Consider the following 27,513-nt stretch of genomic DNA (forward strand, 5'->3'; position numbering starts at 1 on the left):
CTGGAGCCTCAGCTCCCAGCCCCTGCCCATCCCAGCGGGTGAGCCGACAAGCCTCTTGGGCTGGTGAGTCCTGGTTGGCACCGATCCTCTCTGCGGGAACCTCTTCGCTTTGCCCTCTGCACCCATGTTGCTGCGCTCTCCTCTGTGGCTCCGAAGATCCCCCCTCCGCCACCTGCAGTCTCCGCCCGTGAAGGAGCTTCTAGTGTGTGGAAACCTTTCCTCCTTCACAGCTCCCTCCCGCTGGTGCAGGTCCCGTCGCTATTCTTTGGTTTCTGTTTCTTCTTTTTTCTTTTGCCCTACCCAGGTACGTGGAGAGTTTCTTGCCTTTTGGGAGGTCTGAGGTCTTCTGCCAGCGTTCAGTAGGTGTTCTGTAGGAGTTGTTCCACATGTAGATGTATTTCTGATGTATTTGTGGGGAGGAAGGTGATCTCCACATCTTACTTTTTCGCCATCTTGAGGCTCCCCTGGCAGGCAGATTCTTAACCACTGTGCCACCAGGGAAGTCCCTGATTCATATGTTAACCCTTCTATATTTAGTCTTTTGGTGGATCCCCTTCAGATCATAACTGTATAGTTGACATAATTAAGTCTAAAGCTCATCTTTAAACAATACAAGAACCTCAGAATATTTAAACTACTCCTGAGTTAATAGGTGTTTGATAATTTAGTTCCACATTGTTATACTGCCAAATGATCACTTCTGTTAGTATAACTGGTTTATACAGTTATAGGCAATGGTTGATTAGTTTTACTCACATGTTAAACAATCTTTCTTCAGCAGTACTTTTTGCATCTCATTCTTACTTTCCAGGTTCAATTATCTTCTATTTATTTATTTATTTATTTATTTACTTACTTACTTACTTACTTACTTATTTATTTATTTATGGCTGCGCTGGGTCTTCGTTGCTGCGTGTGGGCTTTCTCTAGTTGAGTCGAGAGGGGGCTACTCTTCGTTGTGGTGCATGGGCTTCTCATTGTGGTGGCTTCTCTTGTTGCGAAGCATGGGCTCTAGGTGTGTGGGCTTCAGTAGTTGTGGCACGTGGGCTCAGTAGTTGTGGCACATGGGCTTAGTTGCTCCCCAGCATGTGGGATCTTCCCGGACCAGGGATTGAACCCATGTCCCCTGCATTGGCAGGCGGATTCTTAACCACTGTGCCACCAGGGAAGTCCCCAGTTATCTTCTTCCTGAAATATACTCTTCAATTGTTCTTTCAGCACATATATTAGTATCTATTTGTATTAGTTTGCTGAAAATGTCTTGATTTTACATTCATTCTGAAATAACAGTATAATGAGATATAAAATTCTAGGTGGACAACTATTTTTTCTTAATCCTTTGAAGATATTATTCTATATCTTTGGCTTGTACTGCTGCCGTCAAGAAATGTGCTGTCAGCCTAAATGTAATCCTTTTGAAGATTCAGTCCGCATGGACATGGAAGCTGCAGATACGGAGGGCTGACTGTACTATTCCATTTTATATAAGGGAGTTGAGTATGTGTGGATTTTCGTATTCAGGGGGTCCTGGAACCAGTCTCCCACAGGTGCAGAACCATCCCTCAGAGAGGATGACTGTATTCTGTGTGATTACTTTGCTCAGATCTTTTCTTTTGACTTCAGTTATACCATGATGTTTTAAGGTATATATTTGTCTTTATTACACATTCTGGAAAATTCTGTCATTATCTTTTCAAATATTGACTCTTCTTTATTCTTTCTAATTAATCTTTCTAGAGGTCACGTTCAGCATATATTGGACCTTCTAACGGTATTCTCTTTGTCTTTTCTCTTTAATATATTTTCCATATCTTTATCTCTCTGTACTGCACTCTGGGGAAAGTCCTTACACGTGTCTTTCAATTCATTCTTCTCTATCTAGATCTAAGTTGCTTATACACCTACCTAAGGTTTTAAAATTTTAATGGTTAAGGTTCATTTCTAGATATTCAATTTGTTGTTTTTTCAACTTTGCCTTTAAAAAAAATAGAGGTTTGTACTTTTCTCATTTTTAAATTCCTTCTTTTCGTTCCTTACTCATTTTCAAATAATTTATAATCTCTATCTGATATTTCTATTATCTGAAAGTGCTTGAGGTTATAGTCTTACTGTTTGTTGTGTCTACTGAAGTCTCATCATGCAGGATTTGCTTTGTGAGTTTTGCGGGCTCTGTAATTATGAACTGAACTGAACTCATCTTCAGTGTTACTTCACTTTTGGGACTTCTATGACATCTGGGTTGAAAACAACCAAACCCTCTAGAGAGGTTTTGGGTTTGCTTCTGCCAGGCACTCAGAAATATCCCATACAATTTTGGAGTTCTGAAACAACACAGGCACTATATCTGAACCCTGGACTTCCATGGGGAAAGACTGTCTTATCAGAAGAGATGACTTACTTCCTACCCCTACCCATGGCCCAGGCAGAGACTCTTCCTCATCAATGCAATAGTCTTTTCACTAAGGAGTAAACATTCGAGGAATCCAATCTGATTTTTTATGTGGCAGTCCCAGGTACATTTTTCTGCCTTGCATGGGCCCAAGGCCTCAACTTCTATCCTACTGTGGTTGTTAAAAGACAAGGTCCTTGGAAAGTACGACTGGCAAAGCCCCTTACGGCACCCGCAGGTTCAGTACATCTAACCCTCTGGTTTTCCTTCCTCATTTTGGCCTTGGAGTTATCTTACTTTCTAGTAAGGTCAGCAAAGCCTTTAAAAGAATACTTGTTGGCCCCTTCCCCCCACATCATTTTTAGGTATTCTGCAGTGGAAGGGTTTCAAGTTGTCTAGTATGCTGTATTCTGGGAACCAGGGTACTCTCAGGGTTTAGACTTAAATGGCAACATAGGCAACCCTAATTCAGTCCCCTTTATAGTAACTTTAACCTCATTAAAGATCAACTAAGAGCAGAATGATTGCTTCATCCCTCGAGAAATCAGGAAGAACGAATACAGGTTTTGGATCCCTGTTTCACCACTTACTAGTCATGCGACCTTGGGCAAGTTCCTTATTCAAAAGTATTTGTTTCCTTAACTACTAAATCGGAATAATAATTCTTGCTTCATAAAGTTAACTGTGGGTATTTAAATGAGATAGCGTAGATAAACTCCAAACATACTGCAGGCACTCAAAAAATAGTCTCCTTCCTTTCTCTCTGTTTAGAATATGGACCTTATGGAACTGCATGATCTATAATAAGAATAGCTCCTTTAGATTTATACTATACTTTACATGTTTTACTAATAAAAAAAAATGTTTAACTTCTTAAAACCCTATGAGGTAGACAGAATCCCACTTAACAGATGAGGTCAAAACTTACTATTGGCAGAGCTAGGACCCAAAACCCAGAAATCCTAATTTACCAGTCTAATATTTCTCTGGGGATAATTGCGGCTTTGTAAGGTACTTAAAAAATCCTTCCACTGAACTAGTTTCTGAGAAGGCATCCTCAGGCCACATATATAATGTAGACATCAGAGGCTCAGTAATTGAAAGAATGTAAGCATTTGACCTTAAGCAATTTGGAGCTGGTGATAGCTGAGGGACACCGTACCTTGTGAAAAATCCTGATGGGAGCCATCTCTGCTCCATTTAGCGTCTTCAAAAGGAACATGGGCCAAGAGGAAGCATTCAGCCGAAATCCTGCAGCAAACATAATGGGCAACAGATAAAAAAATATGTCTCAAAGGGAATTGCTATATCAAGTTTTCCCTTTGGAATCCAGCTACGCCTGCCACAACCTATGCTGTGATAGTTATAGAATCACAGATGGTTAGGGAAGGACTTAAAGGTTAAGTAGAAGAAATGCCTCATTAGACAGATGAGGAAATGAGGCATATAAGAGGGAATGTAACTTGCCCAAGGTAATGTTGCAAAGTAAGTAGTGGAGTAAAGTCCCCAACCAAGTTTCCTGAAGCCAAAACAAGTATTACACAACAAATATCATGCCTAAAAAGCTTCCTTGAAAAATACAAAATAGATTTGTGATAGGAGTAACAAACACTTAGAAATGATCTAGACAGTAGAGTGTGAACGGGGATATAATAATCTCTTAAGAAGAAACCAGATATGTCTGATAAATCCAACATACAAGTAAATCTTTTTGGTTTATCTCAATGTAAACACACTCTCACTTTTGCTCTCACTTTCTCTTTCTCGCTCTGTCTCTCTTTCCCGCTCTCTCTCACACATACACAGAGTACAAAACACTTTTTGATATTCATTTTTACTTAACGAAGGATCAGGCATTGATGAAAATAGAAGGGATCATCTTATCCAAAAAAACTCATTTTCCAAAAGAGTGAAAAGAAGCCTAGGGATGTTAATTGTCCATTGTCATTCTGCAATGACCAGTTACTAAGAATATACCATTTAATTAACAAACTGTAAAAATAAGATCATTATCATAGTTAAGTCTTCCAATTAGAGCTCCAAGTGCTTCCTTCAATTTGGCTTCAACCCTCTGTCCTGAGATACCAAAATCTAGTGCTTTCTGATAGTCTCCCAATCTACCTCAGCTTTCCCATTCCTGACAAAGAACAGATAGGCTGAACCAAAGCTGCAGAGAAATGGCAACAACAACAGTATCTGATGTTACTGAGTACTTCACTGTGTGCTAGATACTGTGCCAGGCACTTTCTACCGACTATCTAATTTAATCCTCAAGACAACCCAGTAGGGGAGAAATTATCTTCATTTTATAGATGAGGAAAGAGGTATAAAGTGAACTGCTTAAGATTTCAAAGTGAGCAAATGACAAAGATAGGATTGAAACCCAGGCAATCTGACTGTTGAGCCCACACTCTTTACTACACTAAATTATCAATGTGCATGTGAAATAAAAAAGGAAGAATCAGCTTTTGGGATAAAGTATTAGTTAAGAACTATAATTAAATTGAAGGGGAGGATGTGAGAAGAGAGAAGAAAATGGAAATAAGAGAGGTACCACCCCCACATGACTTAAACTTTTAGTCTCAAAGCTGGCTAGGCTACCAAGTGAGGTTTCCCAGGGTCAGGAGACTTCTTGGGATAGCTCATTCATAAACAATGGAGATAGCAAGTCACACATTCCTGTCAAACTGCTACCACTTCTTTTTTGCTTGTCTAGTTCTTTTTCCTTCTGCAAAAAAATCCCAAAAGACAAAAAAACCCTAATTTTATGTGATTTGGTGGGGATGTCTACACTGGGCTCTACCTACCTGGCCACGGAATGCAAAATAATGCCATTTAGAAGCATCAGATTCCCCTAGACCAAAAGTGTATATGTATGTATGTCCCAAGTTGGATCAACTGTTTTCTGATATGACATGCATGTGGGCGAGAGCTTTTCTTTCTCTGAGATCATGGTTATAAGGAAGTTTGTAGATTTGGCACTGCTAAATGGAGAACATAACTGAGAATAAAGCCAATGTAGAGCAGGAGATGGAGACACGAGACTGTTTAAAACCCTGTGCCCAGACACACTCAGCACCAGGTCTTGGGCTTCGCAGTTACACGAGTCACTAATTCCTGCCTCCTCCTATTGTCCTCCTCTAACCTGGTCTGGGTTGGGGTTTTACACTCCAAAAGAGTCTTGACTACTACTCTTCCTTTGACCACGGTACAAACAAACAGACAAACAAATTTCTCCAGAAATTCAGGTCTGGTTTGTGTGTGAGGAAAACAACTCTCTTTAGGTCAGGGAAGGGTTGAAGCAAGCCAAACCTAGTGCAGATTTGCCATGAATGATTCACTACACCTACGGATAAGGCAAAGCTGTTCTAGAGAAATGCTCCCTCCACCTTCGTATAAGAGAGGAGTGGGGAGGAATGACTGCACAATTAGAAAATTCTGATTCATGCCCTCAGTTCCCAACGAGAGTGCCTCATCATGTAATTCCCAATTCAATTCTTTAGAAGTGGGTTACTGAGAGGCTTCTATCTCATCTGGTACTTGAGTGAAAAAGAAATCCTCTCAGCTCTGGAAACCCTTATAATAATATTATAATAGTTAATATGTATTGAATGCTTATCATGTATTAAATACTTTACAGGCACTTTCTCACAGGATATTTCAAATAATGCCATGAGGTGTGCACTATCATTATCCCTAGTTTGCAGATGATGAAAGAGAAACTCAGGAGAAGTAGCTTGTCCAAGGTAGTAAGTGGTAGAAACAGATTCCACTACATGACAGTCTTACGCCAAACCTCATGGTTCTTAACTACGTTTCACTATCTCCTAGCAAGTTTCTTCAACAGTAGAAGGGCAAAGTAGAAATGTTGTCAACCCAAGGAATTACTGAGTACCTTATTCCCCTACCAAATTCAGATGTATTCACAATCTGTCTTGGGGAGTCATAGATAGAATGTTTAAACATTGAAAGGGATTTCAGAGGCCATATAGTATGAAGGTTTTATATTGTAGATGACAAAACTGAAGTCCAGAGAGGCTAAGAAACTTGTTCATGATCACATAAGTTGTTCCTGTAGTCAGGCTGGAGCCCCAGGACTTTCCATCTGATTCTCTTTCACTACACTATGCTGCCTCCGTAAGAAAACATTTATTATGCTCATATTACTTGCCAGCCTCCCTGTGCTAAGCACTTTTAAGTGGGTTATCTCATTTAATCACTTCTACAACTCTGTGAATTTGATACGAGAAAAGTAGCACTGGTTTTGGAGCCAGGCTCCCTAGATTCAAATCTAGCTCTGCTACTTACCTGGTGTGTGATGTTTGGCAAATTATAAGACCTCTCTGGCTTTCGTTTCCACAACAATAAAATGGGTAAGAAGAGTAACTACTTCAATGGGTTGTTCTAAGGGTTAAAATAGGTTAATACATGCGAAGCACTTAAAACGATGCCTGGTATATGATAAGTGTTAAATGAATGCTGGCTTTTATTTTGATTATTATAGATGAAAAGACTGAGATTAGAGAAATTAAGTAAAATATCCAAGGTCGCTAAGCTAGTAAATAGCAGAGGCAGGATTTAAACAGAAGTCCTCTGTCTCCAGAGCATTCATTATTAATCAGCACATTAATGTCTTCAAATACAAATATTTAATTACTCAGTTCTACTATGCTGTCTCTCTTGGTAAAAGAAATGGAGTTGTAAATTTGTGCAAAAAGGAAGAGAAGAGTAAAAACAATAATTTGAGGGTCTCCTCAAATTAAACAATGGCTTGCAAGGAAAAGGCCAGGTGGGTAAGAAATCCTAACCTCTAAAGTGGGAGTACCTCAGTGCCTGGCCACTGGTTCTCTCTTCTTGGTCCCCACTCTTTTCCCATCAACGATGACTGCCAATTTACATCTCTAACCCAAACCTCTGTCCTGAGTTTCATGCTCATATTTTCAACTGCCTTATTCTATAACTCTACTTGGATGCCAAGAGATCTCAAAATGTAAAACAGAACTCTTGATTTTACTACCCCCTTTCCTCCAGTCATCTCATCTCAGTTAATGGAACCACTTATTTAAACCCAAGTGCTGAGACCAAAAAGCCTAGAAGTCACTCTTCGTTCCTCCCTTTCTATTGTCTTTCAAATACAATTAATCAGCAAGTGTTGATGGTTCTTACATCTAATATACCCTAAACAGAACCATTCCTTACCATTCTATATTTCTCCCCACTAACACCCTAATCTAAGCGACAGTCAAACTTTGCCCAGACTACTAAAACAGCCTTCTAACCCTTCTCTCTGCTTCTACTTTTGCCTCCCTACTGTCTAGTCTCCACACAGCAACCAGAATGATATGGTTATGTTTTTAAAACTACAAATCAGATCACATCACTCTTACGCTTACATCCTATAACACAAAATAAATCTAGAGTCTTTATGTATTTAACAAAACTTACATGATCCGGAACTTGCTTACTTCTTATAACTCATCTCCTGCCACTCCCCTGCCCTTCATTCACTGGTCTTTCTTTCCCAAGCACACCAAGCTGTGTCCCTCTGCCTCAAACACCCTTCACTTTTCTCAAATCTTTGATAGTTCTTTGCTGAAATATCACCTCCTCAGAGAGGCATTCCTAGACTACCCTACCTAAAATAGCCTCCTAGATCCTGCTCCCTTCTTATTATCCTTACCTTTTATCACTGCCTAAATTTTCTTTCTTTTTTCCATGTAATGTGTATGTCTTTTCCAACCAGAATATGAGCTCCATGAGAGTTTTACTGAACAAAGGAAAAATCTCCACTTATTAAATGGGTGCCAGGAATTGATAAATGCTTTATCATGTTACCCCATTTAATCCTCAACCATGTGTGGCAAAGTTTATTAATGATGTGGCAGGTGAGGCAACTGAAATTCACGGTTAAAAGTCAAGGTAGGGGCTTCCCTGGTGGCACAGGAGTTGAGAGTCTGCCTGCCAATGCAGGGGACGCGGGTTCGAGCCCTGGTCTGGGAAGATCCCACATGCCGCGGAGCAACTGGGCCCGTGAGCCACAATTACTGAGCCTGCGCGTCTGGAGCCTGTGCTCCACAACAAGAGAGGCCGCTAATGAGAGGCCTGCGCACCTCGATGAAGAGTGGCCCCCACTTGTCACAACTAGAGAAAGCCCTCGCACAGAAACGAAGACCCAACACAGCCATAAATAAAATATGGAAATAAATAAAAATTAAAAAAAAAAAAAAAAAGTCAAGGTAAAGCAACTTACCATTGGCCACACAACTAAACTAGTAAGTGGCTGGGCTAATATTATAAAGCCAGGTCTCCAATTCTAAACCCAGGCATGCTGCAAGTGTTCTGTGCTTAGCTAAGATTTCGTTTTAAAATATTTATAAACAACCAGTCACAAAGATCTTTCATATGCTCCTAAGACTGTGGAACTACTGAATAGGTTAGGGTTCATTTGTTTGAACTAACAGTGATCTGAGCAAGCTCTGAACTGCAGTGTAGATCAGCAGGTCTAGAATCTAATCATAGTTCATGCCCTCTGGTGGCAGGTAACAGAACAGCACTCATACCAGGAAGCACATGAATGGGCCCTACTCCTTACCCCGCCATTGTCCTATATAGTAATTCCAAGCTTTATGAAGTTATTAGACTCTATGGCTGTCAAGATGATTCCCAAATCATTCTCTCCTCCCAGAGGAGCTTTACATACATGTACACATACAAATACATGTACAGAAACATGCCACCAATTCACTGTACAACTTTGGACAACTAACCTCCCTTTCCCTATTTCTGTATTTGTCAGATGATGACACTGAACTAAAGCAGTGCTTCCAAACTGAGGTTGGGTGGGCTATCTAAATTTTACCCCAAGAGTGAGAGAAACGAGAACTGGAAGAGAGGTGCTGAACAAACTGTCTTCTCTGAGGAAGAAGTGAATGTTCAGTCAGGTTGCATTTGGGGAGGACTGTTAGAATTCCTTTTGCTTCCGCCAGGATGCTGTCACCACTTCAATGCTCCACTCTTATATACACACTCAAACACAAGTTAATTCAGATTTATTTAATTGGGGGTGGGGTTATGACTAGTCTTGAGATAGGTGTACGTATAGATGGGTCTGGCGATACTCAATGTCAGGGGTCTTGCAGAGAAGAGAGTTTGGTGAATATTTTTAAAATTACCTTTGTAAAATGAGTATTTAAGATACCATAGTTAAAGTTACTTCTCTCTAAAATTTCATCCCCCCTCCCAAATTTCTATAGACAGAGTTCAAATTTCCATAACCATAAATGAGATACGCATCTTTTAAAATCCCCCTTTTTACTGACAGGCCCTGGAAGCTATTTAGCATAAGAGAAGACTGATCAGTGTCAGCAACATAAGAGGGTTCCTTTCAAGTCAATGTCCCACATAGACATCAGAGCATGTGACTAAGTTTGCTGAGCAGGCAGTTTGTACTGGGATCCTGACACACTTGACTAGAGGCCTCAGCAGAGGCCAGCTCTGCTCTAGCCTAGGGACTCTCAAACTTGGACACTGAAATCCCCTGGGGAGTATTAAAGAACGCATCATCCCACTCCCAGAAATTCAGATTTAATTGATCTGAGGTAAGGCCTAGGCACTGAAATTTTTGAGAGCTCCCTAGGTGATTTTAACTGGCAGCCATGTTGGAGAATTAGTGATCCAGACAGCCCTCTTTAGAAGAAATAACCTCAGTCTAAGTATAGAATGGACCAGTAAAACAAGGGGATGTGAGGAAAAGGTTGACATCACCTGAGAATCATTCTACCTTTTCACCTTTTTTCCCTGGAGGACTCTGCAAAGCAGTAACCAATGTTCCTATGTGAACAGAACACACACACATACACACAAACACAAACCACACAAGATTTTAATGGAGAAGAATGCTCTTTAGAGCAATGCTTCCCAAATATAGACCAACTGTGTTAGAGTCTCGGGAGAGCCATTTTACCATGCAGAATCCCAAGCCCCATTACCTAGAAATTCTGATTCAGCAACTCTGGGGAGAAGTCCAGAGGAGGCCTGGGGAACATGAACACACACACATATATATGTATAATTATATACATAAATTATTTAAAACTTTTTATCTTGAAAAATTTTATCTTGAAAAACCCAGAGAAAAGTAGCAAAAAACAATACAAGAACAAACTATGTACCCTTCAGCTAAATTCAGCAACTAATAACACTTCACCACAATTGCTTTCCATCTATCTACACACACTTTTTCCTCTGAACTATGTGAAAGTTAGAGACATCATGATATAGACTTCACCTCTACATACGTCAAGACATTTGTCCTCAGAACAAGGACATTCTCCTTTAGAACTGCAATATTATCATATCCAATACATTTAAATAAAAATATCTTCAACTGTGCCCGAATCTTTATAGGTGTTTAATTTTTAAAATACATCACGGATGACATATTGCATTTGGTTGTCAAGTTTCTTTAGTCTCCTTTAATCTAGGATAGTCCAGTTGCCTTTTGTTTTTCATGAAATTGTTACTTTTGAAGAGTCTGGCCTGTTTTATAGAACCCCACAATTTGGATGTTTTCTGATTGTTTCCTTATGATTACATTCATGCTAAACAGTTTTGACAAAGATACTACACAAGGGATGTTGAGTACTTCTCATTTCATTGCTTCAAGCGGTATATAATGTCAGTTTGTCTAATTATTAATGATACTGAATTTGATCACTTATTAAGGAATGACTGAAAGATTTCTTCATTGTAATTTCCCCTTGTAATTAATAGATAATCAGTGGGGAGAAACTTTGAGAATGTGTGAATATCCTATTCTCCAATAAGCTTTTTTTTTTTCTTTGTTTTAGCATTCATTGATTATCCTGGTCTGAATCCATTAAAATGGTGGTTGCCAAAATGATAATTTTCTATTATTCTTTATATTTGTTAGCTGATATTCTGTAAAGAAGAACTTTCTCTGCAACTTCAATTTTTTTCCTTGTGTATCACTAGGGACCCATGAGGCTATTACTATTGTTCTTCTATTTTTATTATTCTCTTTGATGGTCATATTTTTCCAATTTTGGCTAGTCAGAGTCCCTTTAAACTGGCTCCTGTATCCTTCTGCTATGTACCCATCATTCTTTGAGACTTCTTTGCTTTCTGGCAAAATAAGATCTTCCAGATTCACCTTACGTTTTCTCTGTTGCTCTGTCTTGGAATCAGCCATTGCTCCAAGAAGCCATGATTCCTTTTAGTGGAGAATGGGATTTAGAAATCAAATCAAGGTGCTCCCATTGCTACTGAGGAGTCATTGTTTCCAGGCCTTTTCAAAAGAGCTTGGAATATATACATACATATACATATACATGTATTATCTTAGAATATATACATATACATACGTATATATTCTAAGTGAATAAGTATTATATTAATATATATTTATGTATATTTTAATACATATTAATATATACTTATATACCTATTTTAAGTTAAGAGTTCATAACAAACCTCCAATTCAAATCCTACACTGCAAGGGTTCTTCTTCATCTTTTCCATCCCATACTTGTATCTTATTTACTCATTTGCTCTATCTTCAATACATGCAAAATAGTTTCAGATTATTAGGGTGAAACCACTAACATTATTAAGAAAAAGTCAGAATTTCTTTGCAGTTCCACTTTCCTTTGAAATATGTCCCATTGAGGGTGTACTGTGAAGGTTCTGTGTCCAAGTTGTTTGAACTCTTTCTTCAATGTGGTTATGATATCCATTTGATACAGAGTTCAGTTTGTTTCTGTTTATAGTCAATTTTAGGATATGGTTTGTTCATCTTTTTTTTTTTTGGTTTAATTTTATGTATTAAGTAAGACATTTATATAATTCAAAAGTCAAAAGAATATAAAAGGGTATTTTTAGAGAAGTCTCACTCTCATTTCTATGCTTTCCACGCTATTCCCAGACACTCCCAATAGGTGACCTTTTCATTATTTTCTGGTTTTAACAGTCCTGTGTTTCTTTTTATAAAACTAAGTATACAAAATATATGTAAGTTCATGTACATTATATATATGTGCATTTCTGAAGTTAAATATTCTTTTCATTCCCAGAAAAAAAAAGCTACTTTGTCTTGATGAATTATTGTTGTAAATATGTTGAACTCTAATTCCTAGTATTTTATTTAGGTGTTTTGTAATAATATTCACACATGAGGCTGTGTGTGTGTGTGTGTGTGTGTGTGTGTGTGCATGCGTGTGTTTAAATCAGGTTTAAGTATCAAAGTTCTACCTGCTTCATAAAAAGAATTTGGATATTTTCCTTTTTCTATGATCTAGAAATGCACTGTCTAGTACGGTAGCCACCAACCACATAGGTTTTTAACTTTAAATTATAATTAAAATAAAATTAAATATTCAATTCTTTAGTTGCAGTAGACACATTTCAAGTGCTCTACAGAAACATGTGGCTGGTGACTACCATACTGGACAGCAAAGACACAAAACATTTCCATCATCACAGAAAGTTCTGTTGGGTATCACTGATGTACAACAACTTAAGTAGCATTGAGATTATCTGGTCTTCAAGGTTTTGTAGGATTTCCCTCTAAAATAATCTGCATGCAGTGCTTTAATGTAAGTGCTTTGAAAACATACGTGATGCTCCTAGGGTCAATTTTGACAAACAGTGTTTTCCTATTTCACCTAGCTTTCCTAGTTTACATAGAGCTATTCCCCACCTTTGTCATTTCTACTTTTGTATATCTGTGCTTATTCTTTTTTTTTCTTTATTAGGCTAACTAGTGGTTTGTTATTTTGTTGAGGTTTTCTCCAAAGAAACAGTATTTTGATTTACTGCTTTTCTATTTTCTACCACATTAATCTCTCGTTCTATCTTTATTTTTTCTTCTACTTATTTCTCCTTTGTATTTGCTTTGGAGTGTAACTTTTTCTAGCTTTTTGAATTGGGAATTTAAATTCGCAATTTTTATCCTTTCATTTTCCTTTATGTCAGGTATTTAAGGCTATAAATTTTCTTCCAACCACTGCTTTAATTGTATCTCAAAATTCTGATGTGAGGTTTATTATCATTATGTTTTAGGAATTTTAAAATTTTGGTTTATATTTCCATTTTTCAAACAAAAGTTGTTTAAAGAGTTTTAAATTTCAAGGTGGAAGGGCATTTACCAGGGTATAAAGTTTGATATGCATACATACATACACACACACACACATATGATCTATCTTATTCATTAAAGTCTTCAACCCCTTTACTTTTTGTCCTCTTAGCCTGTCTTGTCTTGAGAGAGGTGTGTTAATTCTCCTATTAGTGTGTTTGTCTATGTCTCCTTGCATCTACCATAATATCTATTTTATTAATTCTACCATGTCTAATAACAGAATTGTAACCTCTGCTATTATATTGTTTGAAGTTCCTTCATATATCCTTGATCATCCTTTTATTTTTAGCTGTTCTGACTCACTTTACTTTAGGTATGTCTCCTGTACAGAGTATAAAGTTGGGTTTGACTTTGAGCACCAATCTGAAATTTTTTTCTTTTAATAGGTGAGTTAAAACCATTTACATTTATTAATATAAATTACACATTTGGTCTCAACTCTGTCACATTATGTTTTATTTACTGCATTTTCCATATTTAGTTCATCTCTTTGTGTCATCTGTTTCTTGATCTTTTTCTTCCTTTGGTATTTAGGAAGTTCTGGAATTTTGTTTTAGTAGTTACCTTTATACTAACATATGTGATAATGTCCTTAATTCCCTTATTTCCTCACTTAGGCTTCTACTATTTGGTTTATCAGTTTTAAGTGATACCCGGGACCCCATCTACAGATACGACAGGAGGAAAGGGGCTTGCTTTCTGGCTACATTGTGTTGGCTTGGCAGGCCCCTGCAGCACCCCATCTCCCCTGTGGCCCAGGTCCGGGAGTGCAGGGCAGCCAGTAGCAGCACCACCCTCCCCATCTTAAGTGGTTTTGTAGCAGAGTTTCTCCAGAAACACACCTCTCCATGAACAGCTTGAGAAAGCTGAGAAGCACCCTGGAGGACAGAGTTCTAGCAAGTTCCACTGCTGTGGCACCACAGTGATTTCTCTCATCCAGTGAGCCACAGTTGTGCCGCCTCCAACGGGGAGTCTACGTCTCAGCCCTGAGATGGGGGAAGGGAGGCTCTTCCTTCGGTGCTCTATCTCTGCCCCAGTGTAGTGGCTTCTCCTTATGTCTGCTCTTCTTATATTCTTTAGAGTTCTCTTGCCTTTTGACTAGCCAATCCCTCACTCCAATCCTCTGTTATAGTTAACACATATATTAAACTTTCTGTGTTTAAACTGCTGTGTGGGTTCTCTTTCTTCACTGGACCCAGACTGATACCATACTATTCTACTCTTGTCCCTACCTTTGTTTTTGTCTTAGATTGATCATCTGTTGTTTGGATGGAGCTCTTTCCATAACTGATTCCTTAGGAAGGGCTTGGGGTCACAACATTTCCTGAGTTCTTGCATGTTGAAAACTCTTTCAGTATAATCTCAGTACTTGAAAAAACAGCTTGTCTAGATATAAAACCTGTCTTTTCATTTTCTTTCCTTGAATTTCTTAAAAACGCTGCTCCACTTAGTCTTGCTTTGTATTTTGCTGTTGAGAAGTATGATGCAAACCTGACTTTCTTTCCCATGTGAGTAATTTGGCCTTGTTGCTGGAGGCTTAGATGAATTTTTCTTTATTCTTATAGTATAATAGTTTTACTAGAATATGTCTTAGAGTTGACCAATCTAGATCAATCTTTCCAGGAATAAGGTAGGCCCTTTCAATATGAAGGTTTAGGTGTTCTTTAATTTTTGGAAAATTTCCTTATATTACAATTTTAAGTATTAATTCTGTTTATCTTCTTCAGGGACTCCAAATATATATGTACACATACATATACACATTGGGTCTTTGTTGACTATGTTCTATATCTAACAGTTCCTTTCTGATACTTTTAAACCTTCTCTAATATTTATTTTTATTTCTCTTCTCAATGTCCCTTATTATATTTCCAGTTGAATCTATTGTCCCAGTGGGTACCCTGGAATTGAGTCTTCAATTGAGATTATTTTTCTTTCAATTTTTTTCTTGAGTTTGAACAATTCTATTTTCACATCTTCTTGTCTATTGTGCATTTCTAGTCTGACTTAAAATTTTTGATTCAAGGTATTTTTTCATATCTGTCAATACTTATTTGAGATGGGTTATTGTGCAACAGTTTTCCTCTGGCTAGTCACTGATTTTGGCTGTAGAATTTTCAATAGTTAAAGTGGTTTTATCCTCTATTTCTGTTTTTCTTCACGTAGAAGCTTTTTATAGATGTTGACTGCTGTTTCTTAATCCTTTGAAATGTCTTATATTCTCCTGGGCTTGCAAAAAACAGGATGTTCCATTTTGGCAGGGAACTTGGGTCATGAGTTTTCTGTTGGCATAGTGAAATGCAGTTTCTTTAGTAGATGAGCCTATTTGGGATGGGATGGGAAGGTTTGTAGGTCTTTTGATTTTATGATTCATTTTTGTTCCTGCATAACTCTAAATTACTACCCATGGTTTCCTTCTTTTCCTTCAGTATTATAGCTACCTCTCCCACAAAGGTAGTTGTCTTCCCAAGACTGCTATCTCTAGTCCCTCACTCTTTTAATTCACTCTCTTTCTTCTGATTCTCCAGTAGCCAAGGCTCTAATCAAGTAGCTCTTAGCTCTCTTTCAGTATTTCCCACTCTGGATGGCACTGTCTTTTTCTGGGGGTGACTTTGGCTGTGTTAGGCTCCCATTGCCCTCTCCCTTTTTAATGTAGTTTCTACCTACATAAAACTCTTCATTCTGGTATGGGGTGGGTACTAGCTCTAGTGGTTTCAGATCTTTATATCTGAACATGTAGACAACATGTTACTGAAATCTGTGGTATTCTTTTTTTTTTTTTAACATCTTTATTGGAGTATAACTGCTTTACTATGGTGTGTTAGTTTCTGCTTTATAACAAAGTGAATCAGCTATACATATATATATATCCTCATGTCCCCTCCTTCTTGCGTCTCCCTCCCTCCCACCCTCCCTATCCCACTCCTCTAGGTGGTCACAAAGCACCGAGCTGATCTCCCTGTGCTATGCGGCTGCTTCCCACTAGCTATCGGTTTTACATTTGGTAGTGTATATATGTCCATATCACTCTCTCACTTTGTCCCAGCTTTCCCTTTCCCCTCCCTGTGTCCTCAAGTTCATTCTCTAGTAGGTCTGCGTCTTTATTCCCCTCCTGCCCCTAGGTTCTTCATGACCATTTTTTTTTATTTTAGATTCCATATATATGTGTTAGCATACGGTATTTGTTTTTCTCTTGGTGACTTACTTCACTCTGTATGACAGACTCTAGGTCCATCCACCTCACTACAAATAACTCAGTTTCGTTTCTTTTTATGGTTGAGTAACATTCCACTGTATATATGTGCCACGTCTTCTTTATCCATTCATCTGTCGATGGGCACTTAGGTTGCTTCCATGTCCTGGCCATTGTAAATACAGCTGCAATGAACATTGTGGTACATGACTCATTTTGAATTATGGTTTTCTCAGGGTATATGCCCAGTAGTGGGATTGCTGGGTCGTATGGTAGTTCTATTTTTAGTTGTTTAAGGAACCTCCATACTGTTCTCCATAGTGGCTGTATCAATTTACATTCCCATCTGTGGTATTCTTGACTCCTGGTTATGTTTAGGCATGAGTTATGGGTGGTTTGATTTTCTTTCCTTTTTGATCTGTATGTTTCTGGAGAATTTATGGAAAGATTTTGATTTAGATGGTCACCATTATCCCTGGGAACTTACATTTTTTAATAGCCTATCAAGATGCTTCTAAACAGTGATTCATAAAGTAGGTTGAGAATCTTACGGTACTATGCAGCTACAAAAAGGAATGAGGAACATCTTCATACAACTAAGAAGTCATCTTTAGGATATATTGCTAAATGAAAAAAGTAAGATTGAAGAAAGTATGTATAATATGCTGTCATTTATATAAGAAGACAGGGAATACATATGTATGTATGTACACACACACACACTCATACGGATATATTTGCTTATTTTTTAAAAACTGGAGTATAAACTATTAAATTAAAAGTAAGTGGTTAGTTACCCTATAGCAGAAGAAAGGGATAAGGTGAAGGGGATTTCTCTGAATATACTTTGTTTTATAGATTTCACTTTAAGAATGATTTATATATATATGATGCCAAAGATGGGATAATTCAAGAATCAATAAGGACAGTTAGTGCAATGGAGTGAAACACATCAATTATGTATGAATCTTTGAGTTTATGATACTAAACAACAACAACAACACTAGCCATAAATAATTTTGGAGGATGATGGTAATCCAATTTATTATTTTGAAAATCGGTAAATAAAGAAAAGAATCAAGCATTTAAACTGTCTTTCCTGCATGAACTGTACTTTAGGATAACCAAATAGTTGATGAAAGTTTATTTAAATAGACATGTTCCATTTAATTTATGTGGACCGAATGATAATATTAAAATTTCCCATTTTGCAACCATAATGAAGTGATGGGTCTAAATCAGGGGGTCAGCAAATTATAGCCAGAAGGCTGGCCACCTGTTTTTGTAAATAAAGCTTTACTGGAGCACATCCTTGCCCATTTGTTTATGTATCATCTATGGCTGCTTTCACATTACAAGGACAAAGCTGACTAGTTACAATGGAGAAGGTATGGCCCATAAGCCTGAAATACTTACTACCTCACTCTTTAAGAAAATCTGTCAACCCCTGCTCTAGACCACAAGCAGTAATGGCTGCTACATTATAAAATGAGAGACAACCAGACCATATATGCTTCCTAATAAAGACCACCACCTATGAAATATTCTTACGAAAAAATTGAACCTTAACCTGATCAAGCCTCTAGATCTAGTTACCAATTTCTAGGAAGAGAGGACATGTTAAACGATACCACAGAGATACAATCAGCAAAATCTAATTGTGGGAAAATTTAAAGACAAATGACTTAGGTTTTTCAACAAATAAATTGCAAGAAAAAATAAGAGAGACAAGGAGAACCCATAGACTAAAAGAGACTTAAGGGACATATCAACCAACTGCAATATGTTGATTTTATTTGGATCCTGATTCACAGAAAATGGAATAAAGAGAGAGAGAAAGAGAGAGACAGATAGACAGATAGACAAACACTAGGGAAAATTTAAACACTGAGTAAATACTCGTTGATATTAAGGAATTATCATTATTTACATGTGATAATGTTACTATGATTATGCTTTTAAAATATTAACTATGAGAGATACATACTAAATATTTAACGATAAAATGATACCATGTTTAGGCAATTGGGCAGGAGCAGGCAGGGAGTGTGTATAGGATACATGGACATTCACTGTGCTATTTTTTTCTACTTTTGTATACATTTGAAAGTTTACATTACAAATAATTTTTTTTAATGGAGGAAAATGTTAAATAACCACCTGGGGAGGTCTTTCAAATGATACTGTCCTCTAATGCTCATTTAATTTAGCACAGCCTCCTGAAGGGAACATAGCCTATAACCCTTCTCTCTCTATCCTCTGTTGAGACTCACTGCAATAGTGATTAATAGTAACTGATGAGATGGGCTAAATCATGCAGGTATACTGAGGCAAAAAAAGGTGAATCTGATCTTGAGGAGAAAAATACAGTGGGGTTATTAGTTTAAGTAAAATAATGCATTTTACTTAATAATTGATTCAAAGTGAGAAAATTCCAAGGACCAAGTAAAAATTTAGGGGAAAGGAGATAACAGATCTTTGTAATAGTCATCCTTTCTACTGGGAGATTTTTCTCTCACTTCCTGTTATCACTGTAGGATTTGGTGAAAACTCTATGGTTTTTTGAGGCAAGTTAAATGTCAAGATCTCCTTCCATTCTTTTTCTCAGGGTAAAGGGGAAGTGATAAAGAAGGATGAAATGTGCGGCTTTTTGTTAGAAAAAGAAGAGCTTGAGAGAAGCTTGGCTACCATAAGTTAATGTAGAATGGATAGGTCCAGATTTTTCAGGTCATTTCATTTTAGGTGGGCCTTTTCTTTTGCACCATATGAAAAAGAAGGGATAGGCAGAGGACCCTATGTTTTCCTTTAACAGGATGTACAATTTAGGGAAGATAACTAATGGGCTAGGGAGAGCTTGGGTCTAGCTACTCACCCAGAGGGGGCTGCAGCATACCCCCATTCTTCTCACAATTCCCGATAGGCTGGATTTCAGCTGAGTCAACCAGACGCCAGAAGTCATTCTTGTTGTCGCTGCCATCAAGGCGAAGGCGGAGGCGAGCGCCTGTCAGTCCAACTACTGTGGCAATACAGGTAGATGTGGTGTTCCTGGGATCCTGTGCTTCCAATTTCATGCTGATCTTGAACTCGTTGCTTGGAGGTGTGTAGGACTGAGGAGAACAAGCCATGGGGATTAGGCAAACTAAGAATAAATGGCATTTCCATTAAGGATATTAAGAGATGGAACCTGAAAGTTTATGCTTTGGACTCAAACTGGTTACAGCTGGGTTAGGAACAACCCCCTTGAATTATTCCCTAATACTTAGGAAGGGTTTCATACAAAATAAACACTGAAATGTAAAATGAAAGGGAAAAAATTACTTCCCACTGAAGCATCAAATATTGACTCACCAGTAAGAAAAGGACAAGAGTGTCTCAAGTGGCCCTTGCTTAAATGCTGTTTTTCATCCTATCGTCTCCAAATCCTTAACCCTCCAGGTGTTCTTAACATTTTCTTTTTAGAAATCATCCTATTAAATTATCATATCCTTAGTGCCTCTTCATGGAGCATTTCAGTGTATTGGTTTGTATGTCTACCACACAGACTAACCATTGGCAGTTGATTTTTTTTCTTACTTTGACATTAACTTATAAATCAATTCCTATTTTTTAAAACAACTTTTAGTTATAATTGACATACAATAAACTATACACTTTGGTAAGTACCGACATATGTATACACTCATGACACCATATACATCACGTACACCCTGGAAAACATCACCACAATCAAGATAAGGAACATGGACACACTCTCAAGTCTTGCATATCCTTTTATAATCTCCATGTCTAGCTCTTCCCAGACCCCTCTTTCCAGGCAAACACTGCTTTACTTTCTATCAGTGTAGACTGGTTTGCATTTCTAGACTTAAATGGAATCATAGAGAATATACTCTTTTTTGGGGTCTACTTTCTTTCACTCAGCATAACTATTCTGATATTCATCCATTTGTTGAATATATCAATAATTCATTACTTTTTTGTTAAGACCACATTTTTTTAGAGCAGTTTTAGGTTCAAAACTTAGCAAAATTGAGAGGAAGGTACAGAGCTTTCCCATAAACATCCTGCCGTAACAGGTGCAGAGTCTCCCCTATTATCAACATCCTCTACCACACTTGTTAAAACTGATGAACCTACACTGACACATGATAATCACCCAAAGTCCACAGTTTACATTAGGGTTCTCTCTTGGTGTTGTATATTCTATGAATTTGGTCTAATGTAGACATGTATCCATCATTATAGGATCATACAAAATAGTTTAACTGCACTAAAAATCCTCTGTACTTTGCCTACTCATCCACTCAGTTATTGGCAACTGATCTTTTTACTGTCTCCATAGTTTTGTCTTTTCCAGAATGTCATATGGTTGGAATCATACAGTACATAGCTTTTTCAGGTTGGCTTCTTTCCCTTAGTAAGCTGCATTTAAGCTTCCTCTATGTCTTTGCATGGTTTGATAGCTCATTTCTTTTTAGGGCTGAATAATATTCCATTGTCTGGCTATACCACAGTTTATTTATCCATTCACCTACTGAAAAACATCTTGGTTGCTTCCAAGTTTTGGCAATTATGAATAAAGCTGCAATAAACATCCATATATATATATATATACAGGTTTTTGTGTGGACATAAATATTCGACTCCTTTGGGTAAATACCAAGGAATGCAATTGCCGGATCGTACGGTAAGAGTATGTTTAGTTTATAAGAGATCACCAAACTGTCTTACAAAATGTCTGCAACATTTTGCGTTCCCACAAGCAATGAATGAGATTTCCTGTTGCTCCACATCCTTGCCAGAACTTGGTGTTATCAGTGTTCTGGATTTTGGCATTACAATACGTATGCAGTGGTATTTCACTGTTGTTTTAATTTGCATTTCTCTGATGACATATGATTTAGAACACCTTTTTTATGCTTTTTTGTCATCTGCCGATCTTCTTTGGTGAGGTGTCTGTTAACATCTTTGGCCCATTTTTTGAGTTTTTTTTTATTTTGAGTTTTTAAGTGTTCTTTGTATATTTTGGATAACAGTCCTTTGTCAGACATGTCTTTTGCAAATATTTTCTCCCAGTCTGTGGCTTGTCTCCTCACTCTCTTGACAGTGTCTTTCACAGAGCAGAAGATTTTATTTTAATGAAGTCCAGCTTATCACTTATTTCTTTCATGAACTGTGCCTTTGGTGTTTTATCTAAAAAGTCATTGCCATACCCAAGGTCATCTTGGTTTTCTCCTGTGTTATCTTCTAGGAGCGTTATAGTTTTGTGTTCTACATTTAAGTGTGTGGTCTATTTTGAATTAATTTTTGTGAAGGGTGTAAGATCTGTATATAAATTCCCTTTTTTTTTTTTTTTTTTTTGCATGCAGCTCTCCAGTTGTTAAGACCTTTGTTGAAAGGACAATCTTTGCTCCACTGTATTGGCATTGTTCCTTTGTCAAAGATAGGCTGACTATATTTTTATGGGACTATTTCTGGGCTCTCTATTCTGTTCCATTTACCTATCTGTTGCTAACACCACAATCTCTTTTTTTTTGAGAATTTTAAGCCTTTTAATTAAAACATTAGAAAACTTAAATGCATAATAAATACAACTATTTGATCATTTAAGGGGGTCTTAATTTCTATCAAAGAGCATTTCTTTAAACACAACTACTAAAATTTGTAGGCAAGGACATGTGTACTCCTTTCTACCCTAACCATCAAATCTGTGATATGTGAATAGGACAGTCTTCGGGAGGGAGCATGTGTCAAAGGGAAAAACGCAACACAGGAAAAACAACAATAAAATAGGTCCAAATAACCTATGTTAGTAGAGCTGATACTTTATATTTGTACTACATTTTATAGTTTATGAAGTGTTTTCCATTCATTAGATTACATAATCTTCACAACTCTTTAAGGTAAAATTGTATTGTCCCTGCTGTACCCTTAAGGAAACCACAGCTGGAAAAAATTAAGTAAACTATGGACTATTAAAAGTATTTATAAATAATTATTACTTCAATTATATTGTTAAGAACTGATGTTCTTAAAAGAAAATGCAAGAAGGCCAATGTCTCCTGTCAATCTATGAATTTTCAAAAAAAAAACAATTCAGTTAAACTTTCAGGGATAATAGCCCATTAAGGAAATGGTAAACATGTAGCTGCTAATTAGATCTTGCATTGGGATAACTGCTTCATTTTGTTTCACTGGCCAATGTATTTGGCTTTTAAAGACAAGTTCTCAAACACAGAAGTCAAATAAACTCAATTTTCAGTAAACTGGGCTACTGAGATTTTTTTTTAAGTAAAACGTTTCCTTCCTATGATATAAAATGAACATTACATTTCTGAAAAGTACGACATTATGAAAAGCCATTTAAAATAGATGACATTCAGAAAGTGTATAAAACTGAGCTTCCTAAGTACTATAGAAAATATGAATTAAAATATAACATGCATTCTGCTCTACTATTCTTTTTTTTTTAACATCTTTATTGGAGTATAATTGCTTTACAATGGTGTGTTAGTTTCTGCTTTATAACAAAGTGAATCAGCTATATGTATACATATATCTCCATATCCCCTCCCTCTTGCATCTCCCTCCCACCCTCCCTATCCCACCCCTCTAGGTGGTCACAAAGCACCGAGCTGATCTCCCTGTGCTATGCAGCTGCTTCTCACTAGCTATCTATTTCACATTTGGTAGTATATATAAGTCCATGCCACTCTCTCACTTCGTCCCAGCTTACCCTTCCCTCTCCCCATGTCCTCAAGTCCCTTCTCTATGTCTGCATCTTTATTCCTGTCCTGCCCCTACTTTCTTCAGAACCACTTTTTTTTTTTTAGATTCCATATATATGCACCACATCGTCTTGATTACTATAGCTTTATCGATAAGTCTTGAAGCTGGGTAGTGTCAGTCCTCTGACTTTGTTCTTCTCCTTCAATACCGTTTTGGCTATTCTACATCTTTTACCTCTCCATGTGACCTTTAGAATCAGTTTCTCAATATCCATAAAATAATGTGCTGGAATTTTGATTAGGCTTGTATTATGTATATTAACCTTGTATCCTGCAACCTTCTTACAATTGCTTATTAGTTCTAGGTGTTTTGTTGTTGTTGTTATTGTTGATTATTTCAGATTTTCTACATAGACAATAATGTCACCTGCAAACAAAGCCAGTTTTATTTTTTCCTTCCCAATCTGTATATCTTTTATTTCCTTTTCTTGTCCTATTGCTACATTTAGGACTTCCAGTATGATGCTGAAAAGGTGTGGTGAGAGGGAATATTCCTGTTCCTGATTTAGTGGGAAAGCATCTAGTTTCTCACCATTAAGTATGATGTTGGCTTTAGGTTTTTTGTAGATATGATCACTCATATAGCATAGAGTAGCATAACTACTCTAATACTCATCCATACTGCTGCAAGTATCAATAATTAATTTCCTTTCACTGCTGAGTAGTATATCATGCTGATGAACATTTGTTGTGTTTCTAGTTTTTAACTATTACAAATAAATCTATGAACATCCTTCTATGAATCTTCATCGGAAATACACTTTCTTTTCTCTTGGGTAAACATCTGAAAGTAGAATGGATGGGTCATATGGTAGGTATTTGTTTAACTCATATACCAGAAAATGTACCTTTTTACAGTGTATAATTCAGTGAGTTTCAGTATATCCACAGAGTTGTGCAAATATCACTCCATCTAAATTTGGAACATTTTCATCAATCCCCCCCAAAAAGAAACCCCATACGCATTAGCAGTCTCTCCCCATTCTCCCCTTAACCCAATGCCTGGAAACCATTAATCTACTTTCTGTTTCTGTGGATTTGCCTATTCTGGAGGTTTAATATAAATGAAATTACACAATATGTGTGTGGCTCCTTTCTTCACTTGGCACAATGTTTTCAGGTTGAATCTATGTTGTAGTGTTTATCAGTACTTCATTTATTTTCATTGCTGAATAACATTCCATTGTAATGCATATACTACATTTTTTGCTTATCCATTCATCAGTTCATGGACATTTGGGTTGTTTCCTCTTTTTGGCTTTTATATATAACTATGCCACGAACACTTGTGTATCAATTTTTGTGTAATCATATGTTTTTATTTCTCTTGGGTATACACCTAGGAGTGAGATTGCTGGGTCATATGCTAATTCTATGTTTAACATTCTGAATAACTTCCAAACTGTTCTCTAAAGTGGCCACAGAATGTTATAATCTCACCAGCAACGTATGAGGGTTCCAATTCTCGATATCCTCATGAACACTTGTTATTGTCTGCCTTTTTGATTTCAGCTATTCTAGTATTTGTGAAGTGATATCTCATTGCAGTTTTGATTTACATTCCCCTAAAGACTAATGATATTAAGCATCGTTTATGTGCTTATAGGCCATTTGTATATATTTGGAAAATATCTATTCAGCTTCTTTGCCAATTTAAAAATGAAATTATTTGTCTTAACTGTTGAGTTGTTCATCATATCTTCTGGATACAAGTCCCTCATCAGATCCGTGATTTGGAAATATTTTCTCCCAAAAGGCAGCTGGGTCTTTTCACTTTATTGACAGTGTCTTGGGAAGCACAAAACCTTTTAATTTTGATAAATTTTGAAGTTCAGTCTATCTACAATACTTTTTCTTCTGCTTTTTGCTTTTAGTGCCATATCAAAGAAACCATTGCCTAATCCAAGGTCACGAAGATTACTCCTGCGTTTTCTTCTAAGAGTTTTATAGTTTTAGCTCTTATGACTATCATCCACTTGGGAGTTAATTTTTGTATATGGTGTGGAGATAGGATCGAACTTCATTCTTTTGTTTGTGTATATCCAGTTTGTCCTTGCATTAGTTGTTGAAAATCCCACTGAATTGTCTTGGCATCCTTGTTCAAAATCAATTGAACATAAATGTAGGAGTTTATTTCTGGACTCTCAAACCAAATCCACTGACCTATATGTCTATCTTTATGCCAGTACCACACTGTCTTGAATACTGTAGCTTTGTAGTAAGTTTTATATTGGTTTTTAAAAATTAATTAATTTATTTACTTATTTTGGGGTGTGTTGGGTCTTCGTTTCTGTGCGAGGGCTTTCTCTAGTTGCGGTGAGTGGGGGCCACTCTTCATCGCGGTGCGCGGGCCTCACACTGTCGCGGCCTCTCTTGTTGCAGAGCACAGGCTCCAGATGCGCAGGTTCAGTAGTTGTGGCTCACGGGCCTAGTTGCTCCGCGGCATGTGGGATCTTCCCAGACCAGGGCTCGAACCCGTGTCCCCTGCATTGGCAGGCAGATTCTCAACCACTGCGCCACCAGGGAAGCCCTGTAGTAAGTTTTTAAATCAGGAAATCCTCTATTTTTGTTGCCCTTTTCTGAGATTGTTCTGGCTACTCTGGGTTCTTTGTATTTCTATATGATTTTAGGATCAACTTGTCATTTTCTGCAAAATAGCCAGCTGGGACTTTGATAGGAATTACATCAAATCAATAGATAAATTCGGAGAGTATTAGTATCAGCTGTGTGATTTGTCAATATTTTCTCCAAGTCCATGGCTTATATTTTCCTTCTCTTACCAGTGTCTTTTGAAGAGCAGAAACCCTTAATTTTGACATTTACTTTATGAATTTTTTAAAATGAATCATGCTTTTAAGGTGTTTTCTAAAGTTTTCTTTATATAAGTGTTTTGTATATTTGTTAGTTTATTCCTAAATATTAATTTTTTGTTGCTTTTGTAAATGGGAGTCTCTCTTCCATTATATCTTCTATTGAGTTACTTTTAACCATTGAGTAAAATGCTGGTTTTAGTTCTGAGGTATACATATTTTTTCATGTTAAGGATGTATTATTCAGTTCCTAGTTTATTTAGTGTTTTCTTGGTTTGTTTGTTTTGCTCAATAGTGTGTTGAAGTTTTTCTGTCAAATTATATTCTGAAGTAATTGACCCATTTTACATTTTTACCAGTATTTTATGAAAGTTCCATTTATCCCACATCCTTGCCACTATTAGGTATGGTCAGTCTTTTTTTTTATGAGTGATATTTAAACAAATGTATAGAGATATCTCATTGTGATTTTACTTTGTATTTCCCTAATGAAATAATATTGACCATCAATTCACTTATTTGCCACTGATTTATTTTCTTTGGTGTTTGTTCTAGTCTTTCAATCTGGATTGCTTTTATTTCTTTTTTCGGCCTGGTGACATTGGTACTACAGCAATGAATAGAAGTGGCAAGGGCTGACATCCTTATCTTGTTCCTGACCTGAAGGGAAAACATTTAGTCTTTTACCATTAAGTATGCTATTACTAGATTTTTCACAGATACCCTTTAGAGTATAGGATTTAGGAAATCCCCTTCTATTTCTTGTTTGTTGAGAGTTTTTATTAGTAATGGACATTGGATTTTTTTAGATACTTTTTCTGCACCTATTGTGATGATCATAATTTTTCTTCATTAGTGTATTCATATGGTGCTTTATATTGATTGGTTTTTGAATGTTAAATCAACCTTGCATTATAGGAATTAAAACCCACTTGGTCATGATGAATTATTTTTATATATCGTTGGAGTCAATTAAACTTTTGTATAACTGACTCCCTTTGCTATACACCTGAAACCAACACAACATTGTAAATCAACTATACGCCAATAAAATTTTCTAAAAAATAAAAAAAATCAAAATATAGTAGCAGAAAAAGGTAAGGGTGTCTGATGCTGAGAGAATAAAAGTTGAAACTGAAAAAAATGTTTGTTTAGAATTTTTAATGTGTTTTCAT

At 37.0% G+C, this 27,513-nt stretch overlaps 1 protein-coding gene across 12 annotated transcripts in view; it reads right to left on the reverse strand.

Moving 5' to 3' along the window:
- Positions 1–27,513, reverse strand: part of SCMH1 (Scm polycomb group protein homolog 1) — a 203,093-nt gene that overhangs the window by 104,331 nt on the left and 71,249 nt on the right. For 11 of the 12 annotated variants that reach the window (XM_068539649.1, XM_068539638.1, XM_068539640.1 and 8 more), the window contains 2 exons: positions 19,613–19,847; positions 3,552–3,640 (listed from right to left, as the gene is read on the reverse strand). In XM_068539649.1, the coding sequence (XP_068395750.1) occupies positions 3,552–3,640; positions 19,613–19,811 (288 nt within the window). In that variant the 5' untranslated portion in view covers positions 19,812–19,847. Of the gene's footprint in view, positions 1–3,551; positions 3,641–10,377; positions 10,424–19,612; positions 19,848–27,513 lie in introns of all 12 variants that reach the window. The other variant, XM_068539647.1, reaches the window with a different exon arrangement.

This window comes from Eschrichtius robustus, chromosome 3 (assembly GCF_028021215.1).
Source record: "Eschrichtius robustus isolate mEscRob2 chromosome 3, mEscRob2.pri, whole genome shotgun sequence".
NCBI classification, from domain to species: Eukaryota; Metazoa; Chordata; class Mammalia; order Artiodactyla; family Eschrichtiidae; genus Eschrichtius; species Eschrichtius robustus.